This window comes from Cotesia glomerata, unplaced genomic scaffold (assembly GCF_020080835.1).
Source record: "Cotesia glomerata isolate CgM1 unplaced genomic scaffold, MPM_Cglom_v2.3 scaffold_15, whole genome shotgun sequence".
NCBI classification, from domain to species: domain Eukaryota; kingdom Metazoa; phylum Arthropoda; class Insecta; order Hymenoptera; family Braconidae; genus Cotesia; species Cotesia glomerata.
The window spans coordinates 38,736-55,979 of NW_025401886.1; the positions used below are offsets into that span (position 1 = coordinate 38,736).

The following is a 17,244-nucleotide window of genomic DNA, read 5'->3' on the forward strand; positions in this document are numbered from 1 at the left end:
ATATAATTATAAACAATAGAAAAAAAAATTTTTATTTATTATTTCACTTGACACACTAAAAATTGCATGCCCGTTTAATATTGAACGGGTCACTGTTATTTTCGCAAGGTAAATAATTGCAAAGATCAGTTGGCTGGGGGTATTAGTATTAAAAATCATTGATGATATAATAACGAACAATGAAAAAAAAATTTTCTTAATTATTTCACTTGACACACCAAAAATTGCATGCCCGTTTAATATTGAACGGGTGACTATTATTTTCGCAAGGAAAATAATTGCAAAGATCAGTTGGCTGGGGGGATTAGTATTAAAAATTATTGATTATATAATTATAAAAAATAAAAAAAAAAATTTTCTTAATTATTTCAATTGACACACCAAAAATTGCATGCCCATTTAATATTGAACGGGTGACTATTATTTTCGCAAGGAAAATAATTGCAAAGATCAGTTGGCTGGGGGGATTAGTATCAAAAACGATTAATTATATTACAATATACAATAAAAAAAAAATTTTCTTAATAATTTAACCTACTTTCCAAGAAATTTCACGCCCGTTTAGTTTTGAACGGATGACTATTATTTTCGCAAGGAAAGAAATTGCAATTATCAGTTAAGAGGGGGGGGGGGGAGATTTATATTAAGAATGATTAATCATATAATAATAATTAAGAACAAAAATAATTTTTCTAATTCTTTTACCCACCACGCAGAAAATTTCTCGCCCGTTTAATTATCTACGGGTGAACTATATTTTTGTAGAGTTAATAATAACAATAGTTAGTTGGCCGAGGGGGTTATTATTAAAAATTATCAACCATTATGTAATCAAAATTCGGAAAATAAATCATCCGCTTATCTTATTGTAATAATATATATGTATAGTAGCACGTTGAAAATGATTGCAACAATATTTAGCTTGAAAAAATTTTATGCATAGTTTATTTTTTCATGCCTAAGTTACATTTTATATAAATCATCACTCTTTCTATTTTTAAACTGCGCCATTATGTATCGCATAATAGATTGATTGTAGAACTTCTGTCGTTACCATTTTTTCTAATTCTTCGGCCACTATTACATTCTCTCTCAAGTAATTTTTTATTTCATCATTTATTTCTTTTAAATCTTCCAACTTGATCACGTATCCTTTTTTCCACTCCTTCCATACTTCTTCCTTTATCAATATCTGCACTAGATTTTCCACCGTTATCTGATTTTCCGTAACACTTAGGTCACTCTTTGTATTTTCGTGGTACATTATTTCTGCGTTTGATAAATTATCATTTTGGCCCGTTTCCTTAGCTCTTTTTTTCGCTTCTATATCTTCATCTCTCACTTTCTTAATTTCTGCAATAGGTTCTTCTTCTGGTACAGTTAGCTTCTTCTTCTTTTCATTTTTTTCCTCTTTTTTTTTTTCTATCCATTCGCCTTTATTATAATTTTGTTCCACCGGTGCCGTTATACTTTCATCAGTCTTGTTCGGTGTATCCTCTTTGTTTTCTCCATTGAAGATTGTTTCCATTCTTTCATTTATTGTCTGGTTCTCTTTATTTTCATCTTTTTCTTTTTCTTTTTTTTGTCTTTTATTTTTTTCCTGAAGTTCTTTCTTTTTCGAAATTGATACTTCTTTAATTTGCTTGTGCTTTCTCTTTTTTTCTTCTTTCTTTCCTTCTTCATTTTTTTTCTTGTCTCTTCTTGTTAACTTCTCTGCTTCACTATTATTTTGTTTACCTGGTGCCGTTATATTTTCTGTGACATTTACTTCTATTTCCTCTTCTTCGTTCGTGCTTTCTTCATTTTCTGTTCCTGACAAATTTTCTTCCTCATCTCCACTAGAGTCTACCCTTGGGAATATTATCTGATCTTTCTTCCCATCTATTTCAGCTATCTTTTCTCCACTAAGTTTTATTAAATTTAATTTTTCTTGCAAGTTATTCGGATTATTAATTATGTATTCTGATAAGACTTTTAAGTATTCATCTACTATACTTTCTTCTAGTGTCTTTTTTTTTTTTTTTCCTGTTCTTTCTTTCTTTTTCTCACTCATTCTTTCCATGAACTTTTCTTCCCATGATTTCTTGCGCTCTTTTATCTGAAATCAATTTGATTATTATAATATTTTTTCAGTAGCTATAGTGAATGTGTGTGTTTCGGTTTATGTGATTGTTCATGGATGTTTATTAGTCCTTGCATTGTGAAGTATGTGTAGTTTTTCAATTTCGAAATGAAATTTAAAATGATTTTCAAGCATTAAGGAAGTACGAGCACCAAGGTAACTTTTGATAAAAGGCTTGATTTTTTTTCAATATGAAGTTTAAATATGTCTAAATAAATTCCGACAATTTGAAGGAGATTGCCCGATTATTTAAATAAATAATTAACTTTGAAGTTGAGAAATTGAACATTGGTCTTATGGGGTATCCTTCAAACATTGACACATTTCTGTATTTTTCTCGTAAAACTGTCGGTGAATATTTTTAAAAAACTTATGGATCATAGTAAATATATTAGTGATAAATTTAATTCAAAAAAATTTACAGTTGCCCGACTAATTAAAGTGTATTTATTAATTAAAAAAAAAAATGCCGCGATTAGCCAATATTAAATGTATATCTATATATTGAGAAAAATCATATGGTTACTGCTCTCCCCTTACCGCGTTCGAGTCGATACCTATCCCCACCTCGCCTAGCGCTCGTACTTCCTTAAAGAAATAAAATGTACACTGATAGAAGGATTTATTTGTATCAAAAAATATTTGTTAATAGTTAACAAATCATTTATTAGAGACCAATTTTTAGTATTCAACAAACATTTCTTAGTATTTAAAATGATTTGTTTGTATTTAATAAATCTGATATTCATTTATTAAATATTAATAAATCTTTTTAAATACTAAGAAATATTTGTTAAGGACTAAAAAGTGGTCTTTAATAAATGATTTGTTCAATATTAAATTTTTAACTATAAACAAATCCTTCTATCAGTGTACGTGTGTGTTGATGTGTAAACGTATTATACCTTTGAAAGACCGTGGTTATGCTGGTGTTTCCACTTCTTCACGACGAACGCATTTCTTTCGCTGTTCATTCGGATTATTAATTCTACTGGACAGTATTTTCTACAATGAGAAGTATGTTTATTTTAATTACTCTACTCCAATTATTATTATTATTATTATTATTATTATTATTATTATTATTATTATTATTATTATTATTATTACTATTATTATTATGGTGAAAATAGTTAATAAATGAAAATTAAAAATTTAATGAAAATTAAAAAATTAAGTCTACCATCAATTTGGATCGGGAAAGTTGGCTTTGAATTACTGAACTCTTTAATAAATTATTATTATTATTATTTTTATTATTATTATTATTATTATTATTATTTATACTGTTTCTTATAGATTACAGATATTAATATGGGTTTGGCGATTAGTTTGGCGTTTGCGGATTATTCCGCGTTAGTCCTGTGCGGCTGTAGACCGACTTGTGTATTACTGTACTGTATTTTCCCTTTGCCTCAACTATAGACACATTGACATGGCGAAACCACAGAAAAAACCCATGTCAGTAATGTCAACTCATTGTTCGGGCAGTCTAAGTACTTAGACTACTCGGCCAATGATGCCGACATTTTAATTAGATTTAATGATATTTATTTCATTCATTCACATTTCTAGATTTTTTTCTTAATATCTAGACATCTATTGTAGTTGGAAAAATAGATATGACTTTTGAAGAGTATTTTTGAAGCTCATGACCGACGTTCTTATAATTTTAAGATAATCACGAATATTAAAAATTTATAAAGTTTACAAATCCTAATGGTAAAAATTCTATATGAAATTTTTTCTTCAAAATGAATTTCGTTTTAGTTCTGCTACTTTCATGAATTTTGAGCATTTACCAATGAACTTAAAAGCATAAAAATTCTCTTTCGACACTTTTTATATTTTCATAACTATGACAGAAAATTCTATTAGATCTGGTAGATTGATTTTTCATAAAAAATGAAGACAATATATTTATGACAAACTAATTTTTGTAACAGTCAACATAGTTTTTATCTCTATTATAAAAACTTTTCGCTCTGTCTATTTTTTAATGATCTTCACATTATATCCTGAACAAGATAACAACGGGATAAAAAGTAAACTCAAATAAATATTAGTTAAGCAAAAATTATTAATGGTTCAAGAATAACAAATACTGTTTCAAACATTTGTTAATTACGAAAAATTAATCATTAGTTAAAAATGAATGTTTTTTTTCCTCTTATTCATATTTAAGAACTGAATCAATTGTTTCCAAACAAATAAATTTTTTTAATACTTGATAAAGTCTTCTATTAGTTACGATTCAATGTATTATTATGCAATAGTCTTACTTACACATTCTTATCCTGAGGTGAATGTTTTTTTTTCCCCCTTATACAGCGAAAGTTCGCTTCGTAAAGCTGCCAACTCGAATTTTCCATTTTTTTACTGTACCTTTTCTGAACAGCAGACATAGTTCTCGTGTCGTATGAGAAGAACTTGTGTTTTGTCTGCTGTTCATAGGCATCCAAATCTTTATGGAATTGTAGCTGATCTGCTGGATATTCCTTCCCAACTTGAAAATTTTCGACCATTTTCGAAACGGCTGAAACATTCATCAATATGTCATTAATAATGAAATAAATAGTTACAATTAACGGTAAGTATTCGGTTAAGGTCTAAAATCTGTTCTTACGATTTCATGAATAAAATCCAGATATCCATGAAATACAAGAAAAATTATTGTTCTTCTTTCACTTCCCGCTATGAAAATCTATCATTTACAAAAAAAAAATGAAAAGTTCATGATTTCATCCCGATTCTTGAAAATCAAATTTTCATCAGATCTCCAAGTTGTGGGGTGTTAAGAAACAATTCCGGCTATTTCCACGAGGATGTCACCGTGTCCCAATTGATAAGGGAATTTATTTCAAAATCTAATCACCTATTCTACTCAAAAAACAGTATCCAACACGACCAATAAAATCAAAATCACTTGACCCGTTCGGGAGATCGTTATCGAAAAATTTCGGTGAAAGTGTATTTTTTTTTCAAATAACTTCTACATTTCTTGTCAGGTCGTTTTCGACGGAAATAAAAAAAAATTAACTATAATTTTTTTTTTTTGAAAATTTTTCATAATCTGTCGATTTAAACTCGTTTAAGTTATCAGAAAATTTAAGATTAGGAAAACTCTTGTTAATGCTACTAAGCGCAATGAAATCTGTCAAACCATTCGAAAGTATAAGAAACGTACACACATATATTCACTCATCCACACGAGCACAAACACATATCTATGCACTTATAAACACTGTGAAATCCTCTCGAGAATAGAAAGAATAGCTTCCTAGGACTTTTAAACGAGGAAATCAAATAAAATTTTAATTGATTGACTTTAACAAGTGAGAGTTAAAAATTTAAGCTTGAAAAGTTTATTTTGATCAAATTTGATCATTATTTTAATTTCATAGAAATTACAATCTCGCAAAAAGTAGAATGTAAAAAAAATATACAATTTTGAAAACAATTAAAAAAAGTTATATCTATCCAAATTTATAATCACAATTTAATAGTTTTCATAACATCAGCATATTATTATTTTCTCTTTATTCATTGATGAAAATCTTTAGGTATTGTTCAATTCATTCCTCTGATTATTTTTACGAATAATATTATAAATAAAATATTAATAAAATCGTATTATTATTATTAATTGAATTTATTCATACTGTTTACTTACTTTTTTAAGATCTTCCGATACAAATGAAAGATCTGATATTTTCTTTTAAAACACTTGGAAAATAAATTGTAAATAATTTTAAAATATTTTTATTTTATTGAGGCAACACCTAGAAAAAAATCAGCTAACACGCAAACAACACCGCTACAAGTAACATAGACGTTTCTTGACGTGAGGAATTGACGATCGCGTTTTCTTAGCGTCCGCCCCGCCGTCACCCTACCCTCACCAGCGAACTCTGCCGATTCAATAATGACACTGATTTTCAAAATGATGAATTCTTATGAAATTATTCTAAATAAAATTTTTTTTTATGAATTTTAATATTTTTATACTTGAGTTTTTATTTGCATTTTTATCCTCGAAGTTCAGTATTGCATCTAATTTTTTTAAATTGGTGGAAATTATTTGTCTTGTTTATACATATACATACAAATAATAATATGCATAGTATTTATGATGTCATTGATACACACATTTATATGTTTTATGGGAATCTCATTTTCGTCGATTGAGAATAATTATACGTAATACAAAAGTTCCGAATAGAAAATGGGGCATAAAGAAAAATATTGTACAATCAAATAATACAATCAATAATTTGAAAAAAATCAATCATAAAAATTAAATTAATCCGGAAAATAGAAGATGGGGAAAGGGGGGAAGGGGCTGACCAATCTCAAGCCAAGCAAAACAGCTTATCATATTTCTGGAATATAGCGGTTGTGAAAGCGTCTAAAGCCTATGTTGAAATTGTTAATATAATATTAGCACGTTTTAAATATTTATATTATTTTTTCAATTATGGAGTACGGGGATTATTGTTATCATCGTAATAAAGTTTCATATAAGAATAACGTAATTGCTGCAGTGTAAGTAAAAAAGTAGATGTAAATGTATTCGTTAATAACCGCCCAATGTATGGACAATTATTTTATGTTTTCGATGAACTTTAGACTTATGATAAAAATATATCCTTCCGAAATTGTGAAATAATTTAAATTCTACCGTCTGACTAAATCTGGTTTATTCAACTGTAAATAATAGTCTCAGGCCGAATGTCAGGAGTTTTACTGAAATTTATCCACGTTACAGTGATGAAAGAGTTAACTTGACATAAAGGAAATTATCTTGAACCAAGAATACCATTTTGATGATAAACGAATTTCTGAAATGAATTGAAAACCTTTTTGACTCAAGAAAAAATTAGTTACGTTCATTAAATTAATAACGTTACACACTCAATAGATGAAAATCTAAGTTACCCGATTATTTGTGCCTATTTATAATAAATAAGCGGAGCTGTGTAGCTCAGAGAAATTAATTGGTTAAATATTGGCTGATGTCATAAAATACACAGCTAATTGCATTTTTTGTTGCAATTTGTTCATTAAGTTAATCAAGCAAAATCCTTAATAGCTGAAAATCTAAGTTACCCGTTTATTTATACCCGTTTATTGTGACTGAATTGTTATACATGTTTAGCTATTGATAATATTATTTGCTAATGAAGAATATAGAGTTCACTCGTACAGCTTTAAACGTACAAGTGACAAATATCATTTACTAGCCTTACAAAACTTACTTAACATAGTTGATGAAGACATATCTCTAAGATTATTTGCCTATACGGTTTGAGGCCATATTTGTGCAAATTCAAACGAGTTCGCATTTTTTCAGGAAATATTAGAAATTTGAATATCTCTAATTCAAAAAAAAATAATTTATAAAGATTACCTCCATGATGCTCTTGAATTATTTTAAATTGTTTTAAATTATTTCGAATTAGCTTTAGCAGAGATAGTTTTAAACTTTTAGAAGTTGAAGATTTTGATGAAGATTCAGTTTTAAGAATTTTATTATTATTTTATTATATCTAGTACCGTTTCAAAGAATTTCTATTTTAAACTATTGATATATAGTATATTAATGATATGACGGGGCTACATAACATGAGCGTGGAGTTAATCGAGTAATCGTTAAAAGTTTACAAATAATGTAGATATATTTTCAGTTAAACTCAACTGATCTATCATTAGTAATTTTAATTTTATCATTAGTTGATTTCAAGCTTGCTGTTATTTTGCCGAATATTAGGTTTATATCATTAAACGAGTAATTTTCTTAGGTCACTTAGCACATTTTCCGACCGTGACGTTTCTTCAGTAACAAAAGATTATTTATTTTAATAATTTGCATATTTATCGATTTCAGTTTAATTCTGTTAAAATTATTTTTAATCACGTTTTTTACAGAAGCAATTCCGTTAATAAAACTTAATGTCGAGTCGCTTACATGTATGATATTTGTAATTGCCGGTACACAAAACGAAAAAATTCTGAGCTCACCATGTTCCGGTTCTATAATGAAAAGACTGATATTAACTTCACTAAAGTTTAAAATTTGACTTTTTCTTAATTTTCGTTCAAGATTATAATTTTTTATTCACTGCTTCAAGGTTTTTTTTTCTAAATTAAAACAGTATTTTAAAAAGAATAAGTTTCTTTCTTCAATATAATCGAATTATAGAATAATAAATTGAGCTTTTTGTAAGAAAAAAAATATTCGTAAATCAAAACATTTTTTCCATCATATCTGCACCAAAAGTTTAAACTTTCTGCCCTGTTTTGTGGAAAGAAAGCGTGATATGATTTTATGGAACAACATATGCAAAAAAATAAACAGTTTGACATTTGCACCAACCTTCTCGCAAAGACAGTGAAACATAATTTAAACTTTTGGTTACAAATATGATGAAAAATATCATACTCGCCTGCGAGAAAAGTAGGATATCCCAATCCGCGTGTTTGCCACCCTCGCTATCGGCTCAGGAAGCAATTTTATAAGCGGGTTGGAATATCCTACTTCCCCCTTAAGGTACGTAAAGAACTAATTTTATTATTACGAAAAAATTAAAAATTAAAAGTTGAACGTTTTATTTCACTGAAGTTAATGTTTTTTTTTTTTGTATAGATATTATAACTGCTTTTATAAGAAGTTTCCTGGAAAAGAACATTGCACTGGAACGCTGATCTGGGAGAATGGAATTTTTAAAGAGTCTCAAATTCACGACTGTCGTAAAAATCCATTATTCAAAGAGAAGCGACAGTTTCGACAATTACTGAAAGAAAAATGTTTTCCCGGATGTAATAAGAAGAAAATTTACGAACAAGTAGCTCTATTGTGAGTAACGTACACAAACACTCACACTTATACGCACACATCATGGCACATACTACTCCTTTACATATATATGAGCGTCGTAATACACTGCTAAAAAAGTTAACTTGATTCAAAAGACAAAATCTTGAACCAAAATTACTATTTTAAAGAAAAAGATCTTTTGAGTTGAAATAAAAAGTTTTTCGCTGAAGAATTTATCCTCTTGACTCATGAAAATCATTTTCTTGAAAATGGTATTCTTGGTTTTAGATTTAGTCTTTTAAATCAAGTTTGCTTTTCTATCAATGCATTCACAGACTTACATGTAACGCTCATATTCATATATCTTAATGTGAGAAGCTCACTCAAACACACAGACTCACAGACATCTTAATGCAAATATTTTTATAAACTGTCGAAGGTGACATTTACAAATATTAATAATTTCCTTTATAATCTAGATGCCCAGAAGCCGCAGTGGTCATGCCATACAAATCAGTACAAAGCACCCTGAAGCGTTGGACAAGTTTGCCAGTGACTTACCCAAAGATCACAAATGGGATCGAGGAGCTGTATAGTGTAATGATTAAGGAAAAGTTTCAAAATTTGCTTGAGTACAGCGGTGGAAGACTCAAGGTCGATCTCATTAAAGAAAAAGACAGCACTGCACTTCTTATATGGGATCCGCAATACGTGGTTCAATTTAAAAACTGTGAACTGCTATGCGGTGATGGTACTTTTTCTCGATATCCAGATATCGCACCGAAGAAAGTCACAAAACACCATCAACTGTACGTTATCCACGCCATATGGGAAAACACGGTAATATTTTTCTTAGTGTGTGTGTGTATGTGATTGTAAACCTCTATCACTTTTAAATGACTTGACCGAGCTAAACGTAAATTGCAGCATACCGAAGGGTTCTGTTGACCTTAAATTTTGCGTGGATTTGGATCAATTTGGCTTCCTAAATTGGGAGAAATCTCGAAAATTTAATTATATTAACAACTTTGATCTTAAATAACTTTTTAACTACAATATTGTTCATTTCCAAATGTAATCAACTTTTAATTTTAAAAAATAGCACCGGTTGCTGTAAACCGCATCAAGATTGATCTATTTGCTCACGAAGTATCGTTGTCATGAAATTTTGGAGAGTGTTTTTTTTCCACATAATTTCTGAAGACATTTTTCTAGTTTAAAATTACAAATTTTTAACTAAATTAATTCCTTATTTAACTAAATTACTCTACTTTGTATCAAGTAAATATTTATGTCAATAATTTTTATATTAACTTTAATTTCAGTGTTTCCCTCTGGCTTGGATTCTGCTCGACCGGAAGACGCAATATGCCTATGAGAGTGTTTTCAAAGTAATTTTCAAAGATTTTAAAGAATACGACAAGGTCGTGATGGCCGATTTCGAAATTGCATCACGAAACGCTTTTAGAAAATTCATGCCATTAGCAGAGATCCGTGGTTGTTTTTTTCATCACTCGCAAGTATAACGTTTTTTTTATTTAAACGAAAGTTAATATTTGTATTACATTATGCTACTAATTACGATCAAATCAGGCTCCGTTTCTTCCTATACTCCCTCTTCGATATGAATTCTACATTAGTGTAATCTTTACCTCCTTATTTCATGAATACTGATTAAACAAAAATCTGCGTAAATTAAAAAAAATATATCTGGTGGTTGATTCTTAGTATGTATATTAACCATCGTTTTGAATCCCTTGTTGAATTCTACCTGACTTTATTGCGACTCTTTTTTCTTCTTACTTTAATACTAATTTACTACACCGAAAAAACGTATATCTTGATCCAAGAAAATTTTTGTTTTTAATTTTCTAATCTTGGATCAGAATTGCTGCCATGAACTAGGAACGGGTATACGGTCACTAGCAAAAAAATAGTAATTAGTAGCAAATTTGCAACTTGCTACTTGCTACTTGCTACTTAATATTAAAAATACATTAGAAATAAACATCAATTTTTACGATTTTCAAAATTTCAAAATCCTGTCATTTCCAAACTACTCGCCCGATTAAGCTCATCTTCGAACTTAACCTTGGTATTTATCGATAGATGAAGCATGTTGAGTTTGAGAAGAATCGGATATAAATTGAGAACGCTATCGTGCTGACAAGCCGCGTTATATCGTATATATATATATATATACTAGCTGTTACCCGCCCGCTCCGCTGGGCACTTAATAGAATTATATTTTCAGATCTAGACTTGAAATTTAATTGGAATATTGTTTTGACTCGCACAGATTTCAAATTCCATTCGATTGAACTGTATCTTTTATCCTTGTGATTATTCTAGCTAATATTCATTGTAGCTTTCAATGTGCAATTACTATAACATTCCCGTGGCTTTCTTCCAAAAATGATGAATAATTGACACGAAGAAAAAATTTTTAAATGAGCATAGAAAGTTTCAGTTAAAGTAATTGGAGGTCTCATAAGTCAAGTTGAAATCTGCCTAGCTTGAAGTGCGACGAATTTTGCCGTTAATTAAAATTTCCTCCGTGACATCAATTTTTCATAGGAAATTATTTGTACATGTTTTTTACAAATTCTTTTAAAATAAGTATCCAAATTTCTTTTCCACATCTCAAGTGTTTAGAAAATGTATTCATTTTAATCTGTTACATTCCCGCGATCCCGTAATAAGAACAATTTATCGGTTATGTGATAAGCTAAAATAAAATGTATGTAAAATTCTTAGTCCGTTGACTGGATAGCTATATGTAAAATTAAATTTTGGAAACCTTACAATGACTTTTTCGCCGCAGCCAAAGGGACGATTGTTGTAACAAAATATAATTATTAAGAAAGAAAAATATTTAAATCCGTTGACCTTGGAGGCCATCTCTGTAATTTCCTATTTCTCTTGAGATTCTATCAAATTTTATATCTGTAGGAACTGTATTTGAAGAATATGAATTTTTTGACAATTATCACTCCCGTACTCCTATGTGGGAAAGGAATTTTGTAAGATCCTATTCGAGATGATTTATACATTACAAATAAAAGGTTCCAACAAAAGTTCGAGTCCGTAGAAACTATTTGTTTAGAAATTAGAGATTTTCATTGTTAATGCCCCCGCAATCCCCTTTAAGGTTGGAATTTGATCAAATTTGGAGTTTTTAGAAATTACAGTTTGGAAATTAAAATTTTAGATTTTAACACCCACCCCCGCAATTCCTATCGCAAGTAAACTTTATTGAAATCCATTTTGAGATGATCTCTACCTGAGAAATAAAAGATTTCTACGAAATTTAGAGTTTTTAGAAGCTATATTTTGGAAATTAATATTTTTTATTGTTAACACCCACCCCCGCGATCCTTATTAGAGGTGATTCTTTTGTCAAATCCGTTCTTAGAGTCTGTGGGAGCGATAGCTTGAAAATTAAAAATTTCCATTGTTAACGCCCACCCCGCAATTAATATTGGGAGTTGATTGCTATAAAATCTGCTCTTAGACCATGTCTACCTCGCATATAGCAGATTCTTATTAAATTTGGAGCCTAAAGGAGCTACAGCTCGGAAATTTAAAATTTTCATTGTTAACACCCACCCCCGCAACCTCCTGTGGGGTGGGATATCGTAAAATTCGTTCATAAATTATTTTTACATTACTTACAGAAAATTCATACAAAATTTGGAGTCTGTAGAAGCTACAGCTTGAAAATTAAAAATTTTCATTGTTAACACCCACCCCCGCATTCCTTATTGGGGATGAGTTATCATAAAATCCGCTCATAGATCATTTCTACGTCACATAAAGAAGATTCCTATCAAATTTGGAGTCTAAAGGAGCTATAATTTAAATACGGGAATTTTCCATTGTCAACGCGCCCGCAACCCCCCTTGTGGGTGGAATTTCGTAAAATCCGTTCTTAGCTGACCTCTACTCGACGAAAGGAATATTCCTACCAAATTTCAAGTCTCTACGCTTTATGGTTCCAGAGATATCGTGATGAGTCAATATATCGGTGGATATCTCTTATATATATATAGATTATTTTATTTTAGTATTCCAACTTAATAGTTAATCTATATTTCAATCTATAACGGTAGTAAATACTTTCGTAGACGTTGGGTCGTTTCCTTAGTTTCAGCTTATCTTATATAGCAGATTCTTTTCAAATTTTGAGCTTATAGGAGCTACAGCTCGGAAATTTAAAAATTCAATTATTAACACCCACCCCGGCAACCCCCTGTCGGAAGGGATATCGTAAAATTCGTTCATAAATTATTTTTACATCACTTACACAAAATTCATACAAAATTAGGAGTCTGTAGTAGCTAGAAGTCGAAAATTTTTAATTTTCATTGTTAACGTCCACCCCCGCAATCCATATTGGGAGTAGATTGTCATAAAATACGATCTTAGATCATTTCTACATCCCATAGAACAGATTCTTACCAAATTCTTAGCCTTTAGAAGCTACAGCTAAAAAATTTAAAATTTTCATTGTTAAGATCCACCCCCGCATTCCTCTGTGGAGTGGGATATCGTAGAATTCGTTCATAAATTATTTTTACATCACTTACACAAAATTCATACAAAATTAGGAGTCTGTAGTAGCTAGAAGTCGAAAATTTTTAATTTTCATTGTTAACGTCCACCCCCGCAATCCATATTGGGAGTAGATTGTCATAAAATCCGCTCTTAGATCATTTCTACATCACATATAGGAGATTCCTACCAAATTTGAAGTCGATAGCAGCTATAGGTTAAAAATGGGAATTTTCCATTGTTAACGCCCCCGCAACCCCCCTTGTGGGTGGAATTTCGTAAAATCCGTTCTTAGCTGACCTCTACTCAGCGAAAGGAATAATCCTACCAAATTTCAAGTCGCTACGCCTTATGGTTCCAGAGATATCGTGATGAGTCAATATATAGGTGGAAATCTCTTATATATATATAGATATATATATATATATATATATATATATATATATATATATATATATATATATATATATATAGATAACGCCCCCGCAAAGCCCTCTATGGGTGGAGTTTCGTAAAATTTGTTAGCTGACCTTTACTCATCTAAAAATTATTCATGATTAGCTGTTCTTTACACAGCAAAAGGAACATTCCTTCCAAATTTCAAGCTTATAGGAACTATAGTTTGGAAATATTAATTTTTCATTGTTTACGCCCCCGCAATCCTCAATTGAGGGAGAGTTTCGGAGAATGTGTTTTTAGTTGAACTCTACATGACAAAATAAATAGTTGAACTCTACATGACAAAATAATAGTACTTTGGGAGTAGAATTCCGTAAAATTTGTTCTTGGTTGACCTCTACATTACAAAAGAAATATTTCTATCAAGTTTCAAGTCTATAGAAGCTGTAGTTTTGAAATATTAATTTTCCATTGTTTACGCCCCCGCAATCCCCTTTGGGAGTGGAATTTCGTAAAATTTGTTCTCAGTTGCCCTCAACGTATGAAAAAAGATATATCTACCAAATTTCAGGTTTGCAGGAGCTATAGTTTGAAAATATCAATTTTCCATTGTTTACGCCCCCGCAACACCCCTTATGGGTGGAATTCCGTAAAATCCGTTCTTAGCTGACCTCTACGCGGCGAAAGGAACATTCCTACCAAGTTTCAAGTCTCTAGGCCTTATAGATTCAGAGATATCGTGATCAGTGAGTTCAAAAACGGGATCTCCTATATATATATAGATATATATATATATATATATATATATATATATATATATATATATATATATATATATATATAAATACATACATACATATATAAACTTTTGAACGAACTACATTTTCTGACTCAGCTTGACAGAAAATGACTAAAGTTTTTAAAAGTTGCGCCATGAGGACGGCTGCAATAGTTAGATTTTTATGAAATCTACTAAAAATAGAAACAGTAACGGCTAGAAATTAAATAATTGTTATAGCAAAAATCTTACAATTTTTGTAATGAATTATTTTAGTAAAGTCAAATGAAATCATCTTGAAACAAATATAAAAATGAATTGGCATAATAATAAAAAATCTTATATCAAAATAATAAAATTCAAAAAAATTATTTCATTAGCTGAAAATATGATTTCCAATAGAAAATACAAAACATTTCCTTATGTTAAGTTATTCATTTTTTCTGAGTATATCATTATGACTACTCTATTATTCAAACAATATCGTAGTTTCTACTACAGCAATGAACTATTCTGCTATAGTAACAAAATCGCAAATCCAGAATCCTAAATTTTCACCACAGGCAATCCAAAAAAATGCTTCTCAGCTTGGCGTATGGGAACAGATAAAGAAAGATGATGAGGGACGCCGTGAATTGAGGATGCTCATGGCGCTTGCATTTCTTCCAGAAAATGAGATTTGGGATGGTTATAAGGAGTATGAGAAACGCTTACCTGAAAAATATAAGGGAATTTTTAGACCTCTTCTCAATTATTATGAAGACTATTGGCTTAACAACAGAGGTCCCAAAGAATTCTGCGTAAATGATTTAAAGAAAACGACTGATAATTATTCCGAATCGTATAACGCTGATCTTGCAAGGAACCTTCGAAAACATCCAAAACCTTCGACATTAATCCGTTAGTATTTCTTTTATTTTTACACGATTCAATATAATTTAATTTTACTTTATTCTCTTCTACTTTACATTTAGAACACATAAAACAAAATTTGGAAACTGGAATTAGGAACAGAAAGTCCATAAAGGAGGGAGTCCAAGTCGGGTCAGTATCCAGAAGGACATTGGTGCGGGCAACTGAAAGACAACAACTGTGCGAGGAATTTAAAGCGGGAACAAAATCCGTCAGCTATTTCTTGAGCAGGATCAGCTATATCATTCATAAGCGAGCCCCAAAATTTGAAATCCCGAGTGAAGACGATGTAACCGATAATGATGACATTGGTTAGTACATCTTTTAGATATAAATACTATTATATATTACTTTTTCTCTTTATATATTTATATACTGCAGGAACTCTAATATTGAAAATTAATTTACTTATTACAGATGAGACGGACCATGATCTTGAAACGACAAGTAAAGAGGGAACGACAAGTGGACAGGGAACAGGAAAGATATTCAAAAGAACGAAGATATCATTATCCGCCGAAAATTTTAAGATGTTGTTAAAGAAAACAAAAAAATAACAAAATAAACTCGTGCACACCCGTGCAAAATCCAACGGGCATCCAATTTTTTAGGTATTAGGTTAAATAATTAAGAAAATTATTTTTTTTCTCCATTTTTTCTTCATTTATATTATGTAATTGATCGTTTTTAATAATAATTTCCTCAGCCAAATCATCATTGCTATTTTTATCCCTACAAACATAAAATTTATCCGTGCAAAATGAAACGAGCGGGCAATTTATGGGGTAGTAGGTTTAATCATTACTGAAATTATTTTTTTTATAAATTTTATTACATAATTAATCATTTCAATAATAATCCTCTCAGTCAATTAATTATTATTATTTTTATTTCTGACAATTTAGAGTTCGCCCGTTTAAAAATGAACAGGCGGGCAGTTTGTTAGGGTATTAGGCCTAATTATTAATAAAATTTTTTTTTATTAACGTTTATTGTATAATTAATAATTTTTAATAAAAATCCCCTCATTCAGCTAATTATTATTATTTTTATTCCTTACAGTTTAAAGTTCACCCGTTTGAAATTGAACGAGTGGACAGTTTGTTGCGTATTAAGTCTAATTATTAACAAAATTATTATTTTTTATAATTATTATTACATAACTAATCAGTTTTAGTGATAATTGCGCTAGCCCACTTATTATTCCCGTTCTTATGCCTAACAATTTATAGTTCACCCGTTCGAAATTGAACGGGCGAGCAGTTTGTTAGGTATTACATCTAATTATGAACAAAATTGTTTTTTTTCTTAATTATCATTATCGAATAATTAATCATTGTTAATGATAATTGCCTTAGCCAACCGATTATTGTTATTATGCCTAACAATTTAAAGTTCACCCGTTCGAAATTAAACGGGCAAGTAGTTTGTGGATTATTAGGTGTAATTATATAATCAATAATTATATAATCAATAATTTATTCATGGTATCTAGAACTGAAAATTAAAAAAGATAAAATGAATCATCAAAAAAAAAATCATGGTTGTCAATACACTTGATGTCAGAAATTGAATGCCGTTAAGTCCGAACAAAGTATTTGTTATTTATTTTAAACAACAAAAAAGAAAAATTCATAAATGCTAATGAGGTTTACAATGAAT

At 29.9% G+C, this 17,244-nt stretch overlaps 2 protein-coding genes across 2 annotated transcripts; one reads left to right on the forward strand and one right to left on the reverse strand.

Annotated features, from left to right (window-relative positions):
* Nucleotides 1-962: 962 nt before the first annotated feature.
* On the reverse strand, nucleotides 963-5,879 carry LOC123273862 (DNA ligase 1-like). Its single transcript, XM_044741333.1, has 4 exons — nucleotides 5,796-5,879; nucleotides 4,409-4,658; nucleotides 3,028-3,127; nucleotides 963-2,098 (listed from the first exon to the last, which is right to left on the reverse strand). The coding sequence occupies exons 2-4, from the start codon at nucleotides 4,645-4,647 to the stop codon at nucleotides 998-1,000; spliced, it is 1,440 nt and encodes a 479-aa protein (XP_044597268.1). The 5' UTR covers nucleotides 4,648-4,658; nucleotides 5,796-5,879; the 3' UTR covers nucleotides 963-997.
* Nucleotides 5,880-9,434: 3,555 nt separating this feature from the next.
* LOC123273879 lies at nucleotides 9,435-16,159 on the forward strand. The gene is made up of 5 exons (XM_044741358.1): nucleotides 9,435-9,779; nucleotides 10,265-10,459; nucleotides 15,213-15,570; nucleotides 15,645-15,893; nucleotides 16,000-16,159. Exons 1-5 carry the CDS (start codon nucleotides 9,441-9,443, stop codon nucleotides 16,137-16,139), a joined length of 1,281 nt encoding a protein of 426 aa, XP_044597293.1. The 5' UTR covers nucleotides 9,435-9,440; the 3' UTR covers nucleotides 16,140-16,159.
* Nucleotides 16,160-17,244: the final 1,085 nt, after the last annotated feature.

Excerpts from the sequence above, each read along its gene's own strand:
- LOC123273862 (XM_044741333.1), bottom strand. The coding sequence starts at position 4,647 with ATGGTCGAAAATTTTCAAGTTGGGAAGGAATATCCAGCAGATCAGCTA. Across the intron at positions 3,128-4,408 it reads TCACCTCAGGATAAGAATGT|AAAATACTGTCCAGTAGAAT; the intron begins GTAAGTAAGACT and ends TTCTCATTGTAG. Across the intron at positions 2,099-3,027 it reads ATAACCACGGTCTTTCAAAG|ATAAAAGAGCGCAAGAAATC; the intron begins GTATAATACGTT and ends AATTGATTTCAG.
- LOC123273879 (XM_044741358.1), top strand. The coding sequence starts at position 9,441 with ATGCCATACAAATCAGTACAAAGCACCCTGAAGCGTTGGACAAGTTTG. Across the intron at positions 9,780-10,264 it reads ACGCCATATGGGAAAACACG|TGTTTCCCTCTGGCTTGGAT; the intron begins GTAATATTTTTC and ends CTTTAATTTCAG. Across the intron at positions 15,571-15,644 it reads AAAACCTTCGACATTAATCC|AACACATAAAACAAAATTTG; the intron begins GTTAGTATTTCT and ends CTTTACATTTAG.